The sequence below is a fragment of the Barbus barbus genome, assembly GCF_936440315.1.
Source record: "Barbus barbus genome assembly, chromosome: 23".
NCBI classification, from domain to species: Eukaryota; Metazoa; Chordata; class Actinopteri; order Cypriniformes; family Cyprinidae; genus Barbus; species Barbus barbus.
Window position 1 is genome coordinate 29,992,795 of NC_136751.1, and position 19,429 is coordinate 30,012,223.

Consider the following 19,429-nt stretch of genomic DNA (forward strand, 5'->3'; position numbering starts at 1 on the left):
TACTGTATATAGTGAGTTGTATTGTGTGTTTTATTATGTTAAGTGCCTTGAGCAGCTAAATACAGTTGTTTATTATTATTATTTTAATAAAATCTCCAGAGATAAAGTCTCAATTACCTTTCTTATGGAATTGTGAGATATAAATTCAGAATTCTAACAAGGTCAGAATTGTCAGATACACCTGCAGAGTTGCAAGATAAATTCACAATTGCTTTTCCATGGAATAAAACAAACTGAAACAAACAGAACAAACTCTGCGGAAACAAACAAATAAATAAATAAATAAATAATTGTAAATATTAATAATACTAAATAAAACTTAGAATTCAACAAAAAAAGTGCAGATTGAGAGAGAAAAAGTCACAATTACAGTTTTTCTAATCTGTGGCATGAATCGAGAAAAGTCAGAATTGCAAAATATAAACTCTGAATTCTGAGAGATAAAATGCAGAAATGCAAGACAAAAACCTGCAATTCTGAGGGAAAAAAGACAGAATTTTTAGATAAACAGTCATTACCTTTTACCAAATTCCCTTTTTTATATTTATTCCATGGCAGACACACCAAACAAGATACAAACTCAGAATTCAGAGGAAAAAGTCAGAATCAGAAAAAAAAAAAAAAAAAAAAAGTCAATTTGTGAGAGAAAGCCAGAATTACTTTTTTTTTTTTTTTTTTTTATTCAGTGGTGGAAACAAGCTTCCATAGAATAATATCCGTGAATGGAGGTCCTGTCAGAAGTGAAATTAACTGACCATGATGCTTTTCCTTAAGACGTGCTTTCGGAGAATATACCTTGAGTGTGTGTGTGTGTGTGTGTGTGTGTGTTCAGGGCGCGTCTTCCAGTCTGGTGGTGAAGTTTGCAGACACAGATAAGGAACGGACCCTGCGCCGGATGCACCAGATGGCCGGTCAGCTCGGCATCTTCAGTCCCATGACCATCCAATTCGGAGCGTATGGAGCTTACACACACGCTGTGAGTCTCGCACACACACACATTACCAGTCTTTATGAGGTTCTGTTTGTGTTTTGTACTAAACTGTGCATTTGTCCATGTCTGCGGTCATTGCCTACCTGCAGAGCTTTATGATTTCAGTGACGCGGAAAACGTGGACAGAATCACGGAATCCAGTCATAAAAATTTAATTTACAGTATAATGCGAGCGGAATGTCACGGAATTTGGCAAAGTTTGGATGAATAAATCAAAAATAGGGCTGTACACTTAATCAAACTGTGATATGGACTAGTGTCTGTGAATATTAAAGCTCAAAAAGACTGCTATTCATTCTGATATTTTAAGTCTTTAAAAAAAAACAGATTTCACAAGGCCCTGAAAATTAGATTTTTGTTCAACGTTTAATGAATTGTTGTTAAATTGTTAAATGTTTCATTATTGCAATTAAATAACTAAAATTTAGTATAAAGGATATCCCGAAAAAATCAAACAGGAAAAATGGAATCCAGAAAAATTCATACAGAAAAAATAAAATAAATAAATAAATAAAATAAAGGAATCCAGAAAAATTTAAACAGGGAAAAGATAGAATCTAGAACAATTCAACCAAAAAAAATGGAATCAGAAAAATTAAAATATAAAAATTTTATTTTGGAAAAATAAAACCGAGAATGTGGGAAAATATATAATGGATTTCATAGGCCCCTAGACTTGTTCAAATAAATTAGAGTTTGTTGATGTGCAGGTTCTTTGTTTAGCTCATCTTCTTCATTATATTTCTGAACTTTACAGTCAGGATTTGAAATAATAAGTGAAAAGCATGGGCAATTTTCGATGATTTTTCAGGGAAACAGCATCCTTTAAGACGTTAAGTCTTGCTTTCTGAGGATTTGAGTTTAAGCTTGGAGCAATTATCTGCCAATAGGGTCAAAACAACCTGTTTTCCCTTTGAATTAAGTTTAATTATTTTTGTATAGTAAATATTCTCACCCCATTAGCAGATATTAGTTAACATTTGATGTGAATTTGCGTCTCCAGGTAATGTATCTGTATTTGAGAATGTTGAGATGTTTGCGTGTGTGTGTGATGTGCAGCAGATCCTGCAGCAACAGCAGCAGCAGCAGCAGCAGGCGGCGCTCATGGCAGCGACGCAGGGATCCTATCTCAACCCTATGGCTGCCATCGCCGCCGCTCAGATGCAGCAGATAGCAGCTTTCAACGTCAACGGCCTGGTGGCTGCACCCATGACGCCTTCTTCAGGTACACACACACACGTTTGTTTTTGTGAAAAGTGAGTTCATCCCATAGGCGTAATGGTTTTTATACTGTACAAACTGTATGTGCTATTGCCCTACACCTAAACCTACTCCTTACAGGAAACTTTCTGCATTTTTACTTTCTCAAAAAAACTCATTCTGTATGATTAATAAGCTCTTGTACCCATGGAGACCTCAATTTAGGTCCCCACCATGACATGAATCCCCATGAGTCCCCACCAGGATATATAAACCTGTACACACACACACACACTCTCTCTCTCTCACACACACACACACACACACACACACAGAGAGAGAGCTTTAATTACAGTCAGCACCAGGATTGATTCGATTCTCTAGACCAGTGTTTCTCAAATTTTTTTCTGCCCACAGCACACCACTAAGCACAAAAAAAAATAATAAGATAGGAAGGGGGAAAGTCCCCCCCCCCAATAATTAAACAATGCGTCATCAGAGTTGGTATTTTGACTTTATTACATTTACATTTACATTTCTTCATTTAGCTGACGCTTTTATCCAAAGCGACTTACAATTGCTATATATGTCAGAGGTTGCACGCCTCTGGAGCAACTAGGGGTTAAGTGTCTTGCTCAGGGACACATTGGTGTCTCACAGTGGATTCGAACCCGGGTCTCTCACACCTAAGGCATGCGCCATCACCACTTTATATATGATCAGGCACGTGCACTTAATGTTTTCTGAAAATCATGCTCAAACGGAGTTAAAGAGGTCATTGGATGCCCATTTTCCACAAGTTGATATGATTCTTTGGGGTCTTAATGAAAAGTCTATAACATACTTTGGTTAAAATTTCTCAATGGTAGTGTAAAACAGCACCCTTTTAACCAGCAGCTCTGTTCACAGCAAGCCGTTATGGAGCATTTCCCTTTAAATGCTAATGAGCTCTGCTGACCCCGCCCCTCTCTTCTGTGCGGTGACGCAGTTCTCTGAGAGACTGTAAACGTTAGCCACATTCATCATGAAACTTGCTAACTAGCACGCTATTAGGAAAGGCAATTTGCAAAGATTCATAAAAGAACCTTATACTCCTGTAGGTGAGGCTGGATCACGAATGATTCGCGCGAACATAAACACATTTCGAAAGATCGGAGATGTATTCCCTTCAAAAACAAAGCTAATCCTCTGCATCTTCAGCGGCTCAGATGTCAGGAGTAAATGACGACTGCTGTGTTCATTATTCCATCCAACAACAAAACACCTCGATCGCTTAAGAGCCATTCTTGTCTACATCTGCTTGATTTAAAAAAGGTTGTCATGATTTATTGAGATTTTTAAAAAACACTGGGTGGATTTTTATCAGACATGACGATGACCAATAGTACTGATTTAAAATAATAATAATGAAATATAATAGAGATAGGAAGTTTTTGATAATTTTCCACAGCACACTAGCAACAAGGCAGAATCAGACACAGTATTCATAGAATGCACTGCTAAATTGATTTCCATATTGGAAAGTACTGATTTTTTTATACCAAATATTTGTGTGTGCATGTGTGTGTATTTTGGGGTCAATTTATATTTATTTATTTACATTTTAGAGATTAATAAACATTTTAGTTTTACCTTTGAACTGAATGACATAGAAACTATTTTATTTCACTATGCATGGTATTTGTCTGTTTGTCAATATTTGTCACAGCTGTCACTATTTAATCTTGACAGCTCTTATTAGATTTTCCCCAATATTATTTTTGTTATTTAAAGATATTTGATGCACCAAATTGTTGGAAAGTTACTCAAATTGATAGTTTGTAACTCAAAGATGCATTAAACTGATCAAAAGTGACAGTAAAGGCATTTATAATGTTACAAAAGATTTCTATTTCAAATCAATGCTGTTGATCAAATTCAGCTTTGATCACAGGAATAAATTACAGTTTAATACATATTCAGATTTAAAAAAAATTTACATTGTAATAATATTTCACAATTTTTACAGTATTAATCAAATAAAGGCTTGGTGAACAAAAGTGGCAAAATCATTCAAAATCATATCAAACCCAATAAAGTTTTGATTACTAGTAGGATGCTGTCTATGTAGACTATAGACCAGTGGCCTCAAACTCAATTCCTGGAGGGCCACAGCTCTGCACTGTTTAGCTCCAACAGCTCCAAATCACACCTGCTTGGAAGTTTCTAGTGATCCTGAACACCTTGATTAGCTGGATCAGGTGTGTTTGATTAGGGTTGAAGCTAAACTCTGCAGAGCTGTGGCCCTCCAGGAATTGTGTTTGAGACCAGTGCTGTAGACAGTGATGCTCACTAGGTTCTGGAACAGAGCGAGTGTGTTTTCTGCTCAGTAAGACACGAGGTGTGATGGGAAATAATCCATCTCAGTTTGAGGATGAACCTGGGAACACGGCCAATCTGATGCCTTTGACCAGAGAGTCCTTGACTGAAGAATATGGATGTGAAGATTTGTGACGGATAATCCCAGACCCCCGTTTGACCCCTGTCTCACACACACACACACACACACACACACACTCCTGATGTGCTTCTGCACAACTTTAAGCGTCCAGCTACAAAAGCTCACTGACACCTCAGAGGCAGGGTCACGAGGAATTAATTAAAGTTCTTCCTCTCGCTCTCATCTGTCAGTTTCCCGCTTTGATAATCCGTGATGTGGACACACACTCTTGTTACCTGTCAGCTTTAATCTGGCACCTTTGAAATGCCCTTGGAAGAAAGCCGAAGGAAGTTGAGTGATCAGTGTCAGAAGGGCAGCGGAGAGACGCGTCTGTGACCGAGACATGAGAAAACACTTATTAACACTGAGACTCGGCCTCCTGCGGACAAACCGGCTTCAGTACAATAAACTAGGAGCCAATCAGATGCTTCTCAGTTGTAATTAGTGTGTAATTAGTGCCCACCCACATTTATTCCATTCATTTTTCACATAGGGATTTAAAGAAAAAAGTCATTAATGTTAGAAACCATGAACCAAACCAACCAGATTTGAGATGAATCACAATATTACAAACTTTGCAGGCTTATTTAAAAGCACACTTTCAGCTAGCTGTTAGGGGAAAAAATGTGTTATTCACAATATAAAAAGGATATAGCTGAGAAAAAGCACACCAAAGCCCCACAAGATGTGCCATCCATCTGAAGTGGATGCTGTATCGTGGCACATGTCCACCGTGAAGCATTGACACCCCTCTGTCTCACGAAGGCTCTATAAATTACATGCAAGTGATTAATTTACATGAACTCACTAATAAAAAAAGCACACCTTATCTGCACTCACCTAGTTACATCTCTGCATTTTTCTCTATCCACTGACTTTGCCCCAAATGGGTCTATGTAGAGGGATCGCTTTTCCTTTGGATAAACAACCTTGACAATGCAATACCACATAAGGAACCTACAACGAGTGTCCAGTGGTGGTTTATACACAAGGCTCCAATTAGCACATCATATTCCAGTGGATCCAGCTACGATAAAGCAGGTGACTGTCAAGATATAGACCTTTCCACATGGTCAATAAAGCAGTATAGGGTGCTTACCTTCCTCAGTACTTTTTGACATCATGTTCAGGCTCATAGGTGGGGTCTCTTCAGGCTCAGGGCATGTAGGTGGGGTCTCTTCAGGCTCAAGGCATGTAGGTGGGGTCTCTTCAGGCTCAGGGCATGTAGGTGGGGTCTCTTCAGGCTCAAGGCATGTAGGTGGGGTCTCTTCAGGCTCAGGGCATGTAGGTGGGGTCTCTTCAGGCTCAGGGCATGTAGGTGGGGTCTCTTCAGGCTCAAGGCATGTAGGTGGGGTCTCTTCAGGCTCAGGGCATGTAGGTGGGGTCTCTTCAGGCTCAGGGCATGTAGGTGGGGTCTCTTCAGGCTCAGGGCATGTAGGTGGGGTCTCTTCAGGCTCAGGGCATGTAGGTGGGGTCTCTTCAGGCTCAGGGCATGTAGGTGGGGTCTCTTCAGGCTCAAGGCATGTAGGTGGGGTCTCTTCAGGCTCAGGGCATGTAGGTGGGGTCTCTTCAGGCTCAAGGCATGTAGGTGGGGTCTCTTCAGGCTCTACAGGGAATGTAGGAGGACACTGAACAGAAATGACCATGGTAGCGCCAGTTTTAGGCCATTTGTGCGGCAACCTTGGCTCTGGCTCGATGTAGCGGGTAAGGTGGTCCACATTTATACAATGCTGATTGTGACAAAGCAGCTTTACAGTGTCAACAGGAAAATAGAGGACAACAACAGTCATTTTCCAGCTAAAGTCAGTTCATTGATGATTTAGCGATGTCACCGTCGTCATCCACTTCAGCTCTCTTCCAATAGTGTGCAATCAGTCAAGTGTCCCCAACTAAGCAAGGCAAAAATTTATTTTTATGTATTAAGCAGTGGAATGAACCACGTCTGTGTACACTGTCTTTTGTAGCAGGATTTGCTTAGAGCATTAACGTCCATTTATTTATTTATATAATTTAATTTCTTTGTTGTATTTTTGTCCAGTACACAAAGACAAATTCCTTGTACATGTGTATAAACCCATTGTATCTGGCAATAAAAGGGATTGTGATTGTGAAAGAACTTGTGGAGCATTGATTGAAAGTGTTTGGAAATTTGTCCTTTCCCTATTTAAACATTGTGGCTAAGAGGTTGCATGGGGAAAATGCCCCATCAGATATTTGTCCATATAGAAATCCTGATTATTACTAGTAGTGTTTTACTAGTACTAGTAGTTACACTTTAAAGGTTGTCTTGGATAGTTAGCAGATGTTATAGTTTTTTTTTTAACATTGTAAAACAAGTAGTGTGTGTGGGCAGCCTGCCAGTGTAAGAATGTGTTTTGCCAATCATCCACTGGATCGCAACATAGAACTAGACTTAAACTTCGGGGTGTTGTTATGCAATAGCAGTGTTTACATTAATGGGATTCGTTGTGACGATGTGCAATTTTTCTGATCGTATGATCAAATCATAATCATTCAGCAGCATTAGAAGTGCTTTAATGCAAACCTTATCAAACGATTAATTTGCGTTAAAAAAATATTAACACGTAAAAAAAATTTGATTAATCGCATACATTAATGCGTTAACGTTGACATAAAATAAATATATATATTCTAAATACAATTACTAGTGCTAATCTCATTAATCTCATCCAAAATAAATGTTTTTGTTTACATAATATGTGTACTGTGTTTATTTATTATTTATATATAAATACACATTCAGTATATATTTTGAAAATATTTACATGTATATACTTGTATATATTTAATATATAAACAAAATATTTTCTTAAATATATACATGCATGCAGTGTGTATTTTGTATATACATAATAAATATGCACAGTACACACTTATATATTATGTAAATAAAACTTTTATTTTGGATGCGATTAATCGCGATTAATTGTTTGACGGCACTAACAATTACATAAAACAATAGACATAAAATACGTACGTTCAAGACGGTAGTGCAAAATGAGCCAGTTATTGCATAGTGATGTAGAAAGTACAAAAGGTATGTGGATTATTGAGTATTGTACACTTATTGCATATAACAGAAGAGCAGTAACTGTTGCATTGTTTTGCATTCTAATGGCATTAGTTGTGATCAATTTGCACAGACCTTTCAAGGCTTTATATATTCTTGTTTGTTTGTTTTGTTTTGTTTACACCAGGCACCAGCACTCCACCAGGCATCAGTGCCAGCGCTGTGCCCAGCATCGCAGCTCAGATTGGGGTGAACGGCTTCAGCGCTCTGCCTCACCAAACCAATGGACAGCCTGCCTCCGAATCCATCTACACCAACGGCATCCACCCGTACCCAGGTAACACCACTTACTCCGCTTTACTCTGCTGGAAACAGCTGCATACTGGATTTCATGCCTTAGATGCACAACACGTTTGGAGTTGGAGCAACATAAACAGTATTGAATAAGCATAAAACAACCAAGACTGGCACCAAAAACCATCCTGTCAGAGCTGCAAGAGACATTGAGCTGTGGTGCTGATTTAGATGGCACAGGTTCAAGTTTGGATGTTTCTCTCTTTTAACAATATTTGTCTACAAATACAAATATTCCAGTTATTCCTGATCTGTTTAAAATGCACGTCAAAAAATCTTTGTAATCAATAAATAAAATAAATGTGTAATATAATCTAATATAATATAATTAGTGCTGTCAAACACATCCAAAATAAAAGTTTTTGTTTACATAATATATGTATGTGTACTGTGTATATTTATTATGTATATATAAATACACACACATACAGTATATATTTAGAAAATATTTACATGTATATTTTTATATTCATTTACATATAAATATAATATATAAACATAACATATTTTTCTTAAATATATACATGCATGTGTTTGTATTTATATATACATAAATATACACAGTACACATACATATGCATATACTATGTAAACAAAAACTTTTATTTTGGATGTGATTAAACACAATTAATCGTTTGACAGCACTATTTTTTTTTTAATTCAAACTTATTTATCAAAGCAAAAAATATATATTCAGAAATCAATTATAAAATATAATGTTTTCTTGTGGTTTTAGCATGTAACGTGAACATGAACTAACTGTACCATATCCTCTCTATATTGTTTAGACACTTATTGACAAAAAAAAATAATAATTTTAATTGAAAACATGTTCATAACGGAGACTGTATGAATTTCATTTACATTGACATTTATGCATTTGGCAAATGTTATCTAAAGCTACTTACATTGCATTCAACAATATATTTGTGAAAATATATGAATATATTATATAAGTTATACATAATATACACAAGTTAATGCATTCACCTGGAATCAAACCCATGACTTTGCAGTTGCTAGTGCCATTCTCTACTGTTTGAGCAACAGGAAAAGCATTTTTACTGAATAAATTAATTGATCCCGATACAAAAGTAACATGAAAACTGAAGCACAGAGGAGCGTGTCACATTTGATCTGAATCTGACTGATTTAATCAAACTGATAGTGACGTAAGTCATAAACACTGAGTGTGTGTGTGTGTGTGTGTGTGTGTCTGTGTCTGTGTCTGTGTCTGTGTCTGTGTCTGTGTGTGTGTGTGTGTGTGCAGCACAGAGCCCGACGGTGGCCGATCCTCTCCAGCAGGCGTATGCCGGCGTGCAGCACTATGCAGGTGAATCTCTCTGTTTTTTTTCTGAGAATCTGTCTGCATGTGTTTTCTGGATCAGCATTTCCATCATATTACAGCTGAAACTCTATGCATTATGCAGTGACTTTGCAAACAACAGTCTGCTATCATGTGACCTCATTTTACAGTTTTTTTTTTTCAGCTGCTTACACACATTTACACACAAATCCAAGAATTGCACACCAAATGCAAAATGCCTCACATCTCTTGCAAAATGAAGCACTGCATTCAAAATATCACAAACACATCTCAAAAGCAAACATTTGCAAACACCTTCACCAGAATATTAATTCCTGTTAGATTTGGGTGTGTTACATAGAGAATTGTGTGTTGTGTTTTGCAAAAAGTGTCAAAGGCTGAGAATGAGTGTCTGGTTTTGCAGATTTGGTGTGTGCTTCTGCTGTTTGAGTGTCAGCTTTCAGAAATTGTGTGACAAGCAAAGATTTTATGTGTAAGCAGTTGAAAAAAAACCCTGTAATTCAGCTGCTGGTATGCGTTTTCATAGAAATAAATATGGTTATTTAGCAATTTCTCTTCAATTTAGTGTAAAAATATCTTCTGCCAGTTAAAGCAATGTTTAAAATCACGGCTGGTTTCACTTCTGATTCTTCGGTCACAATGGAAATTAAAGATCAGGTTGAGTGCACTGCATTGTGGGATGCAGGATGCTTTATTGTGTTCTGCACATACTGGAGAATGTAGCATGTCATTTGTGTACTGTGCACAGTATACATATTGCATAATACCAGGGATATTTTAGCATTATTTATATATTTCTATAGACAGTCACCGGCCACTTTATTAGGTACACCTGTTCAATTGCTTGGTAAAACAAATTGCTAATCAGCCAATCACATGGCAGCAACTCAATGCATTTAGGCATCTAGATGTGGTGAAGACGACTTGCTGAAGTTCAAACCGAGCATCAGAATGGGGAAGAAAGGGGATTTAAGTGACTTTGAAAGTGGAATGGTTGTTGGTGCCAGACGGGCTGGTCTGAGTATTTCAAAAACTGCTGATCTACTGGGATTTTCACGCACAACGATCTCTAGAGTTTACAGAGAATGGTCCGAAAAAGAGAAAATATCCAGTGAGCTGCAGTTGTGTGGATGAAAATGCCTTGTCGATGTCAGAGGTCAGAGGTGAATGGGCAGACTGGTTAGAGATGATAGAAATGCAACAGTAACTCAAACAACCACTCGTTAAAACCAGAATACCATCTCTGAACGCACAACACGTCGAACCCTGAAGCAGATGGGCTACAGCAGCAGAAGACCACACCGGGTGCTGCTCCTGTCAGCTAAGAACAGGAAACGGAGGCTGCAATTCACACAGGCTCACCAAAATTGGACAATAGAAGATTGTAAAAACGTTGCCTGGTCTGATGAGTCTCGATTTCTGCTGCAACATTCAGATGGTAGGGTCAGAATTTGGCGTAAAGGACATGAAAGCATGGATCCATCCTGCCTTGTCTCAACGGTTCAGGCTGCTGGTGGTAGTACCTGAGTAACGGCCTACCTGAGTATTGTTGCTGACCATGTCCATCCCTTTATGACTACAGTGTACCCATCTTCTGATGGCTACTTCCAGCAGGATAATGCACCATGTCACAAAGCTCAAATCATCTCAGACTGGTTTCTTGAACATGACAATGAGTTCACTTTACTCAAATGGCCTCCACAGTCACCAGATCTCAATCCAATAGAGCATCTTTGGGATGTGGTGGAAAGGGAGATTCGCATCATGGATGTGCAGCCGACAAATCTGCAGCAACTGCGTGATGCTATCATGTCAATATGGACCAAAATCTCTGAGGAATGTTTCCAACACCTTGTTGAATCTATGCCACGAAGAATTAAGGCAGGTATGAAGGCAGGTATGAAGGCAAAAGAGAGTCCAACCCGGTACTAGCAAGGTGTACTTAATAAAGTGGCCAGTGTGTGTATATATATATTTTTTTTATATATATTTTGAATTAGCTTTATTTATTTTATATAATTTTTATTTAAATTTTAGATTAGAGTTTAACACTGCTTACCAGTGTCATTTTAGTATTACTTATGTACCATTACAGTGTATACTAATATTTTAAATTAGTTTATTTTTATTTAGATTTCATATTAATTTTAATTTTACACCCCATACTTGTTATTTTAGTATTACTTATGTACTATTACAGTTTTTATTTATATTTTGAATAATTTTTTATAGTTTTTTTATTTTAATTTTAGTTTAATGTTTAATTTATGTGCTTGTTTATGATTTTTTATATTACTTTATATCATACTAATATACTAATTTTATATTAGTTTAGTTTATTTTTATTTAATTTTTAGTTCTTGTTGAGTTTTGGTTTTATTTCCATTTAGTAATTTTAGTGCTTCAACTTAAACTTATTTTAGTCATTATTTCACATGTACTGCATGTGAGGATCCCGCAGGTGGCGGATCGTTTATAGGCTTTTCTCACAGCAGCTGGAATAATTAAATGTATCATTCTGATGGCGGATTGTAATCCAGAAAGGATTATGTGTTTTTGAAACACATGTGAATTAAATTAAATTATATTCCAGTTTTAAATGTGCTTCTGATTACAGATAGCCTCGGATTACACAAGATCTGTATTTTAAAGAAAACCAGTTTGAATGGAGCATAATTAGCTTTTTGGGTTAAAAGAATTTCTTAATATGAAATTCGAATGGAATGACAATTAGAGATTAGACTGTACAGAAATTGAAATCTACTTGTTTATAAACACTATATTCACATATTCACGTAATGCTGATGTTGTTAACATTAATAATTTGAGAATAAAGCATAACAATAATAATAATTTGCATGGTTTAATGTGATATGAGCTAACCGATCTTCAGATTTAATCACCGTTGGTAGCACGATTTATTGTAATGCTTTTTTCCTCAGTTGGTCAGAACAAACATCCACACTGGTGCGGTGACTGGCATACTGACAGCCACACATACTCATCACATACTCATTAGATTCATCCGCGCTGAAGCTGAAGAGCACAACCCACGTAATGAAGATAATTCTGCAAAAAGCTGCAATTCCAGGTTTTCAAACAGAGATGGCAACAAAGAGGCGAAACTTGCGTACTGCAGCTTTAAGTTTAGTTTCAATTAACAAAGTTGTAATTTTATTTTATTTTATTTTTTTTAACGATAATACCCCTGCTGCATACAGCAAGAATAATAAGTGAATTACTGTAAACCTTCTATTGTAAAGAAAAAAATGTGGGGGTGAGTCGGAGCTCAGATGAGTGTGATTATGATGATGTGCTTTATTCATGTATTCAGCCTCAGTGCTGTAAGTTGATGTGTTAAATCAGGAATATTAACGCGGTTCTCTCTCTCTGGGTTACAGCAGCCTATCCTGCCGCTTACGCGCCAATCAGCCAAGCGTTTCCCCAGCAACCAGCCATCATCCCCCAGCAACAGCGGGAAGGTGAGTGAGACTCCGCCCCCTGGATGACAGGTGATAATTGCTCTGAGAGACAGACGCAAACTTCAGGAGAAATCACGACAATCACACAGAGTTAGAACAGAAATCATCAGATCTTCATCCATGCTCAAGATCCTGTATGTAGCAGGAAAGATGGAAACCAGAATTCATTCAGCATGTTTTAATATCCTGACACACATGAAAAATGATCACTATAACATTTCTGTTATCATAAATCAATGCTTGAGTCATCGACCTGAAGAACGAGTTTGTCAAGATCAATTACAGATAATTTGGTTTAATTTACTGGTAATCAGTTATTTTTGTTTTGTCTTTCATTTTTTATATATTTTTTATTTTATTTATGCATCATCTTGCTTTATTTGGTTTAGTTTTAATAAAAAATTGTCTTTTTTTATTATTTATTTTACTGTTAATAATTGTTGTTTACTCCATTAGCACTGTTATTTATTTTAATTACGTATTTTATTTTATTTTTGAAGTAATTTTATATTTGGTCTTTTTTGTCTGATTTGATGTTAATATAAAAATTTACACCGAACAAAATTATAAACGCAACACTTGTTTTTGCCCCCATTTGTCATGAGCTGAACTCAAAGATCTAATGGTGCATTCACACCAGACGCGAATGAAGCGTTAAGCGCGAGTGATTTACATGTTAAGTCAATGCAAAGACGCGATTAGACATCCTGCGGCGCGATTCGCGCGAATGAGGCGGCGCGAATGACGCGATTCGCGCGAATGGCGCGGCGCGAATTGAGCGTTTCGAGCGTTTGACGCGCGGAACGCAAGATTCGCGCGAATCGCGCAAGTTGAAAAATCTGAACTTTGGCGGATATTTCGCGCCGCGCCAACCAATCAGGAGCTTGCTCTAGTAGTGACGTGTGGAGCAGAGGCAGAAATCAAAACAACAATAAAGGACAAAATCATTGTCGCTGTATGTGGATACCCGGAGCTGTACCATAGACCAAAGATTACATGTTAGATTTACACAAAACAAATGATATCTTATGTTTATCCACTACAGAGACATCAGAGCCAGCGGCAAATGTCAGACTAGCCGAGGTTATGCTCCTCTCTTCGGCATACATGAGCACGAGCGCCCGGTGATCGCCTGGAGCTCACGGCTCCGAAATCGGCAAAGCACATTTTCAAATAGGGGCTGTTTTTGTAAATAAACAGCAGATTTGAGTTTTAAACAACTACATTCTCGGCTGAAATACACGGGTCCAGTGTTTCCATAGCACATAAAGGTGATTTTATTTGCCAAATTCTATACATATGCTCTCTGTGGCAGTCATTGTGCCCCCTGGCAGAAGCCCCGCCCATGACGCGAATTCGCGTCTGTTGTGCAGTGAATTTCACGCGCGAATGAAACGTATTTCACACGCGAATGAAGCGAGTAAACCCAAAATGTTCACGCGTCCAACTACGCGCGAATAGCGCGATTTATTCGCGCAAGTCGCGTCCGGTGTGAATGCACCATAAGACTTTTTCTATGCACACAAAAGGCCTATTTCTCTCAAATATTGTTCACAAATCTGTCTAAATGTTATTTTCATATTTTATTTTAATTTATTATTTAAAGTTTCTGTCAGTAATAATGCAGATAAGCTCTCAAGTGAGTTTCCAGGTTCATTCTGATGTAAAGATTCTTCCGAGTCTCTCTGTGTTTATTCAGAAGAATAAATGAAGTTAAAATGAAGCTCATTTGTAAATATACTCTGTTCTTGTGGGATGCATTTTCTCAATTAAATTGTGTCCCATAAATGAATTTGAAGTCGCTCACAATCATCATAATGAGTTGTGAGGGTGTATTGAAGTAGTTAATTTGTTTGTAATGATTGTTTGCCCGGCGGGATGTAGTTGACCCTCAAACTCAATGCTGAGTCAGTCTTTCCAGAACAGCCAGTTTGTTTCAGGAAAAAATAAGTCTAAAGCAGAAGCTCACTGCAGATACAACCCCTCAGCAGCCAAAATCTCTTTCCTAATTATTTGTTTTTATTCTTAAGTTAAATATTATTTTTTCATTCTTCATTCATTCTTATCATTTGCTCTATTAGCACCATTTTATTTGGTTTTATTCTAATATTATTTTATTTTATTACTTTATTTTATTGTATGTTTTGACATTTTTATAGGGTTTTCTATAAATATTACATTTTATTTTATATTTTGTCTTTTTTATTTATATTTTTTATTTTTGTTTTGTCTTAATTTATTATTTATTTTATTGTGGATACTCCATCAGCAGTTTTATTTTAAAATGAATATTTAAATTTTAAATTAATTTTATGTTTTGCATAAATTTTTTTATTTGATTTCATTTAAAATTATTTAATGTTTTGTCTTGTTTTATTCGACTTGATATTTTCTGTTGTATATATATTTATTTTGTATTTTTATATTTTAACTTTTATTTTGCATTTTTTTAATGGTTATTATTCATCGTTCACTCCATCAGCACTGTTTTAATTTGACAGTCTTTGTCGTCTCACGCGATCTCTGCCAAGCACCGGGAGACTCTGACGAATTATTTACGTTTTTCCCAATTTTCCTTGAAGTGCCTTTAATTCCCATATCCACATTTAATCAAATCTCCATTTAACAAAGACGATAACGTCTGAATCTTTGCTGAGATCACCGGCTGAGAACAGGCCTTCTGGGTACGTCTCTGTGTGAAATCTCTGTCTTCTTTCTCTCAGGACCGGAGGGCTGTAACCTGTTTATTTACCACCTGCCGCAGGAGTTCGGCGACGTGGAGCTCATGCAGATGTTTCTGCCCTTTGGCAACGTCATTTCCGCCAAAGTCTTCGTAGACCGGGCCACCAATCAGAGCAAGTGTTTCGGTGAGTTCCTATAATGCTCAGCACAAAGTGCCTTTATTTCCCGCGTCGGCACTAATCAAGATGTGATTAAATAATGGATTTTGGTTTTACTTCAGTTTTTGTTTTTATTTATTTGTATTTATTCTTAACTGTTTTAATTCATTTTAAACCTTTTTTTTTATTTAATACTTTTTTTTTTTTTTTTTTTGCTTTTTTGTGTGTGATTATTTTAATGATTATTTTAATTATTTTTATGTGAAGCACTTTGAATTACCATTGTGTATGAAATGTGCTATATAAACAAACTTGCCTTGCCTATTTCCAGTAAAAAAAAAATTATGGCAATTTTAGTGTTTCCAAGGCAACATTTCTATTTTTAATGTTATATTTTATTTTTTCAGCTTTGTTATTTAAAAAAAGTTTTAAATAGTTTTCATTTTAGTTCCATTTTAGTTTTTTTGTTTTTTCTTTTTTTTTTTAACACATTACAGGTGGTTTTCCACTTTTTTGTCTAATATTTTTCAGCTTTATTTAAGTAGCAATTTTTCAAAATGAAAAATTTGAAGTTTTGGATTTTTTGTTTAGCTGTGTTTAATTTTTATCCAACTTATTTAAATATGAAATGTATATTTTGTTTCAGCTTTTTTATTAACAAAAATGTTTGAGTCAGTTTTAGTTGAGTTTTAATTTTTAATTCCATTTGTTTCAGTTAGTTGCCAAGGCAACATTTCTGTTTTCTTTTTTAATTTAAGTCTTGCACCTAATATTTATGATTTATTAATTTTGCCTTAGTTTAGTTTTACTTCAATTTTAAATTAGTTAGTCACCAAGAAAAAGTTCTATTAATTTTCATCTAATATTTAGATTTTATTTAGCTCAGTTTTATTTTTTATTTTTTGCATATATATATATATATATATATATTAGCTTTATTTTAATTAACAAAGAGAGTTGTAATAGTTTTAGATGTTGTTTTATTATCGATAATAACCCTGGCATCAAACTTACCCAGAATGCCGTTCTCTTCCCTCCTCGCAGCTGCATGGAAAGCGTGAAGTGCATCGATATATTTCTCATAACGCCTTCACATCGATGCATGCTGAGGTCTCTTTCTGCATCTTTACATTTAAACTTTATTTTCCTCGCTATTCATTAAGATCTTGACAAACAGGAGCATGTCGTCTCGCCCGCGGCTCCTCCAAAGCTGCAATAAAATGAGATCAAGCCGCAGCTCAGGAAGGAAATTAAATCAGGTCTTTTTCATCAGCTTCCTCCGGTGTGGAGAGGAACATATTCTCCCTCATTACTCGATCGTGTCAGCCGGCGCTGGAATTAGACTCGGTTTGCATTGATCACTGCAGACGCACTAAACACACGTGTTTATCTGAACACTGACTCTCTGAAGCGACGCTGATGTGCTTCAGTGATTGACTGGAGCTCCAGACGAGACGCAGATCATTGAGACTCAGACTTTATGAGCTTTAACCAATGATTTGATCTGCTGCTGTGTGAATGTTTTGTTATTCTGGACGCCACTCGAATGTGACCCTGGACTACAAAACCAGTCATAAGGGTCAAAATAAGCTTTCCATTGATGTATGGTTTGTTAGGATAGGACAATATCTGAGGGTGCAAATAAATCTAAATATTGAGAAAATCTCCTTTAAAGTTGTTCAAATGAAGTTCTTAGCAATGCATATTAATAATCAGAAATTAAGTTTTGATATATTTATGGTAGGATATCTTCATGGTACATGATCTTTATTTAATATCCTAATGATTTTTGGCATATATATATATATACAGTCATGGCCAAAAATATCGGCACCCTTGGTAAATATGCTCAAAGAAGGCTGTGAAAATTAATCTGAATTGTTAATCTTTTTGATCTTTTATTAAGAAGAGTCACAAAAATCTAACCTTTCATTGGAAAGAAGAATTTAAAATAGGGGAAATATCATTATGAAATAAAGGTTTTTCTCAAATACACAATGGTCACAATTATTGGCACCCCTAGAAATTCTTATGAGTAAAATATCTCTGAAGTATATTCCCATTCATATTCACAATTTTGAGCACTCCAGGGTGATTATGAATATGAAATGGCTTCCTGTTTCACAGAAATATAAATAGGAGGGAAAACAAAGTCCAAAATACAGCTTTGATCACAGAAATAAATTACATTATAATATATATTCACATAGAAAACAGCTATTTTAAATCATCATAATAATCCACAATTTGTACTGTATTTTTAATCAACTAAATGCAGCCTTGGTGACAAAAAAACATAAAAAATCTTACCTACTCTAAACTTTTGAATAGATTACAATAATAGCTGATTAACGTCATTGAGTTGGGTCTATCTTTCCAGTAACAGATGACACAGAGCTGTGATTATGACTGTGGTTTGGTTTGGAGCTGTAATGCTCGTCTCCTCTTGTTTTCATCTGTTTGCCGTCACAAACAGTTTATCAGGTTTATGAGGAGCGCTTCTGTCTGACAGCTCGTCTCGTTCTCTCTGTCCGGCGTGTGTTTAGAGCTGCTGTCTTATCTGCTCTGCGTCTGACAAAAGCAGGTAAATTCAATCAGAGCTGCAGCGTGTCGATGAAATCGGCCGTCAGTCGGTCAGAGCGATAAGAAGAGGACAGGAGCGAGATCCTGTAACATAAGATGCTCATGTTTGCTGTGATTAGTGCTGTTTGTTCAGTCGAGCATCTCTAAACTTCAGCGTGTAACTCATCAAACACTGAATGAGAGAATACTGTCAAAAATCAAAAGAGAAAAAAGAATTATTTATTTTATCATTTCATTTCAATGGACAGTCTTTGTCACACCATTACATCAGAGTCACACACAAACTGGGGTTTGTGAGGGAATTGTAGAGGGTTCATAAGTTGAAGGAAAGCTATTAAATCATAAAAATCTAAAATTAAAACAAATGCGTTTCTTTCTTTCTTTCTTTTTTAACTGACATCAGACAACTGTGAACATGCGTATGTGTTGTGAAATTATTGAAGTGTTAACTTTAAATTTCAAGGCAACCTTAAGTAAATATTTGAGCTGAAAAGGAATCATCTGATGAATTAGTTTGTGAATGTGCTTTAAAGCACAGCTTTGTTCTTCATTATTCTTCATCTCTCACAGTTTTTCACAGACAGACACCGTTTTCATGAATCTGGTTATGTGCAGCAGCTGTTGATGGTATTGTTCTGTGTTTGTCTCCCAGGATTCGTCAGCTTTGATAACCCGTCCAGCGCTCAGGCAGCCATTCAGGCCATGAACGGCTTTCAGATCGGCATGAAGAGGCTCAAAGTCCAGCTGAAGCGACCGAAGGACGCCAACCGGCCGTACTGACGCTGATCGACCGCTGCCGCCTTCACTCACAGGTCAGGGAGCGTTTCTGACCATCAGCGTCTCTCCTGCCTTCAGCCTGGTCTCACTGTTAATACATAGGCATCAATACGTAACATTTACAACCACAAAACGTACATTTTAGACACATTTTAACGTTTAAAACGTACAAATCGCTACGTTTTTTTTAGCTAAAAAATAAAAAAATATTTACGTCTCTTTTTTTCTTTTTTGCATTTTTAGTATTTTGTCAATAAGCAGTTTAGATTTTTAGACCCCTTAACTCTTTCCCTGCCAAACAGAATTTCCCGTGTTTTCACTGCTAAACTCTAGGGGGCGCTATCTCCTGAATGAGTCTAGAAAGT

At 36.5% G+C, this 19,429-nt stretch overlaps 1 protein-coding gene across 11 annotated transcripts in view; it reads left to right on the forward strand.

The window, feature by feature from the left end:
- The window catches only part of LOC306842724 (CUGBP Elav-like family member 4), a gene marked incomplete at both ends in the record, with an annotated part of 141,639 nt that extends 122,572 nt beyond the window's left edge, over nucleotides 1-19,067 (forward strand). For 2 of the 11 annotated variants that reach the window (XM_079373752.1, XM_079373747.1), the window contains 7 exons: nucleotides 833-976; nucleotides 2,072-2,216; nucleotides 7,889-8,038; nucleotides 9,326-9,388; nucleotides 12,784-12,864; nucleotides 15,588-15,731; nucleotides 18,940-19,067. In XM_079373752.1, coding sequence (XP_079229878.1) covers nucleotides 833-976; nucleotides 2,072-2,216; nucleotides 7,889-8,038; nucleotides 9,326-9,388; nucleotides 12,784-12,864; nucleotides 15,588-15,731; nucleotides 18,940-19,067 — 855 coding nt within the window. The remainder of the gene's footprint in view (nucleotides 1-832; nucleotides 977-2,071; nucleotides 2,217-7,888; nucleotides 8,039-9,325; nucleotides 9,389-12,783; nucleotides 12,865-15,587; nucleotides 15,732-18,939) is intronic. The other 9 variants (XM_079373754.1, XM_079373750.1, XM_079373755.1 and 6 more) reach the window with 5 other exon arrangements.
- Between the last annotated feature and the right edge of the window lie 362 nt (nucleotides 19,068-19,429).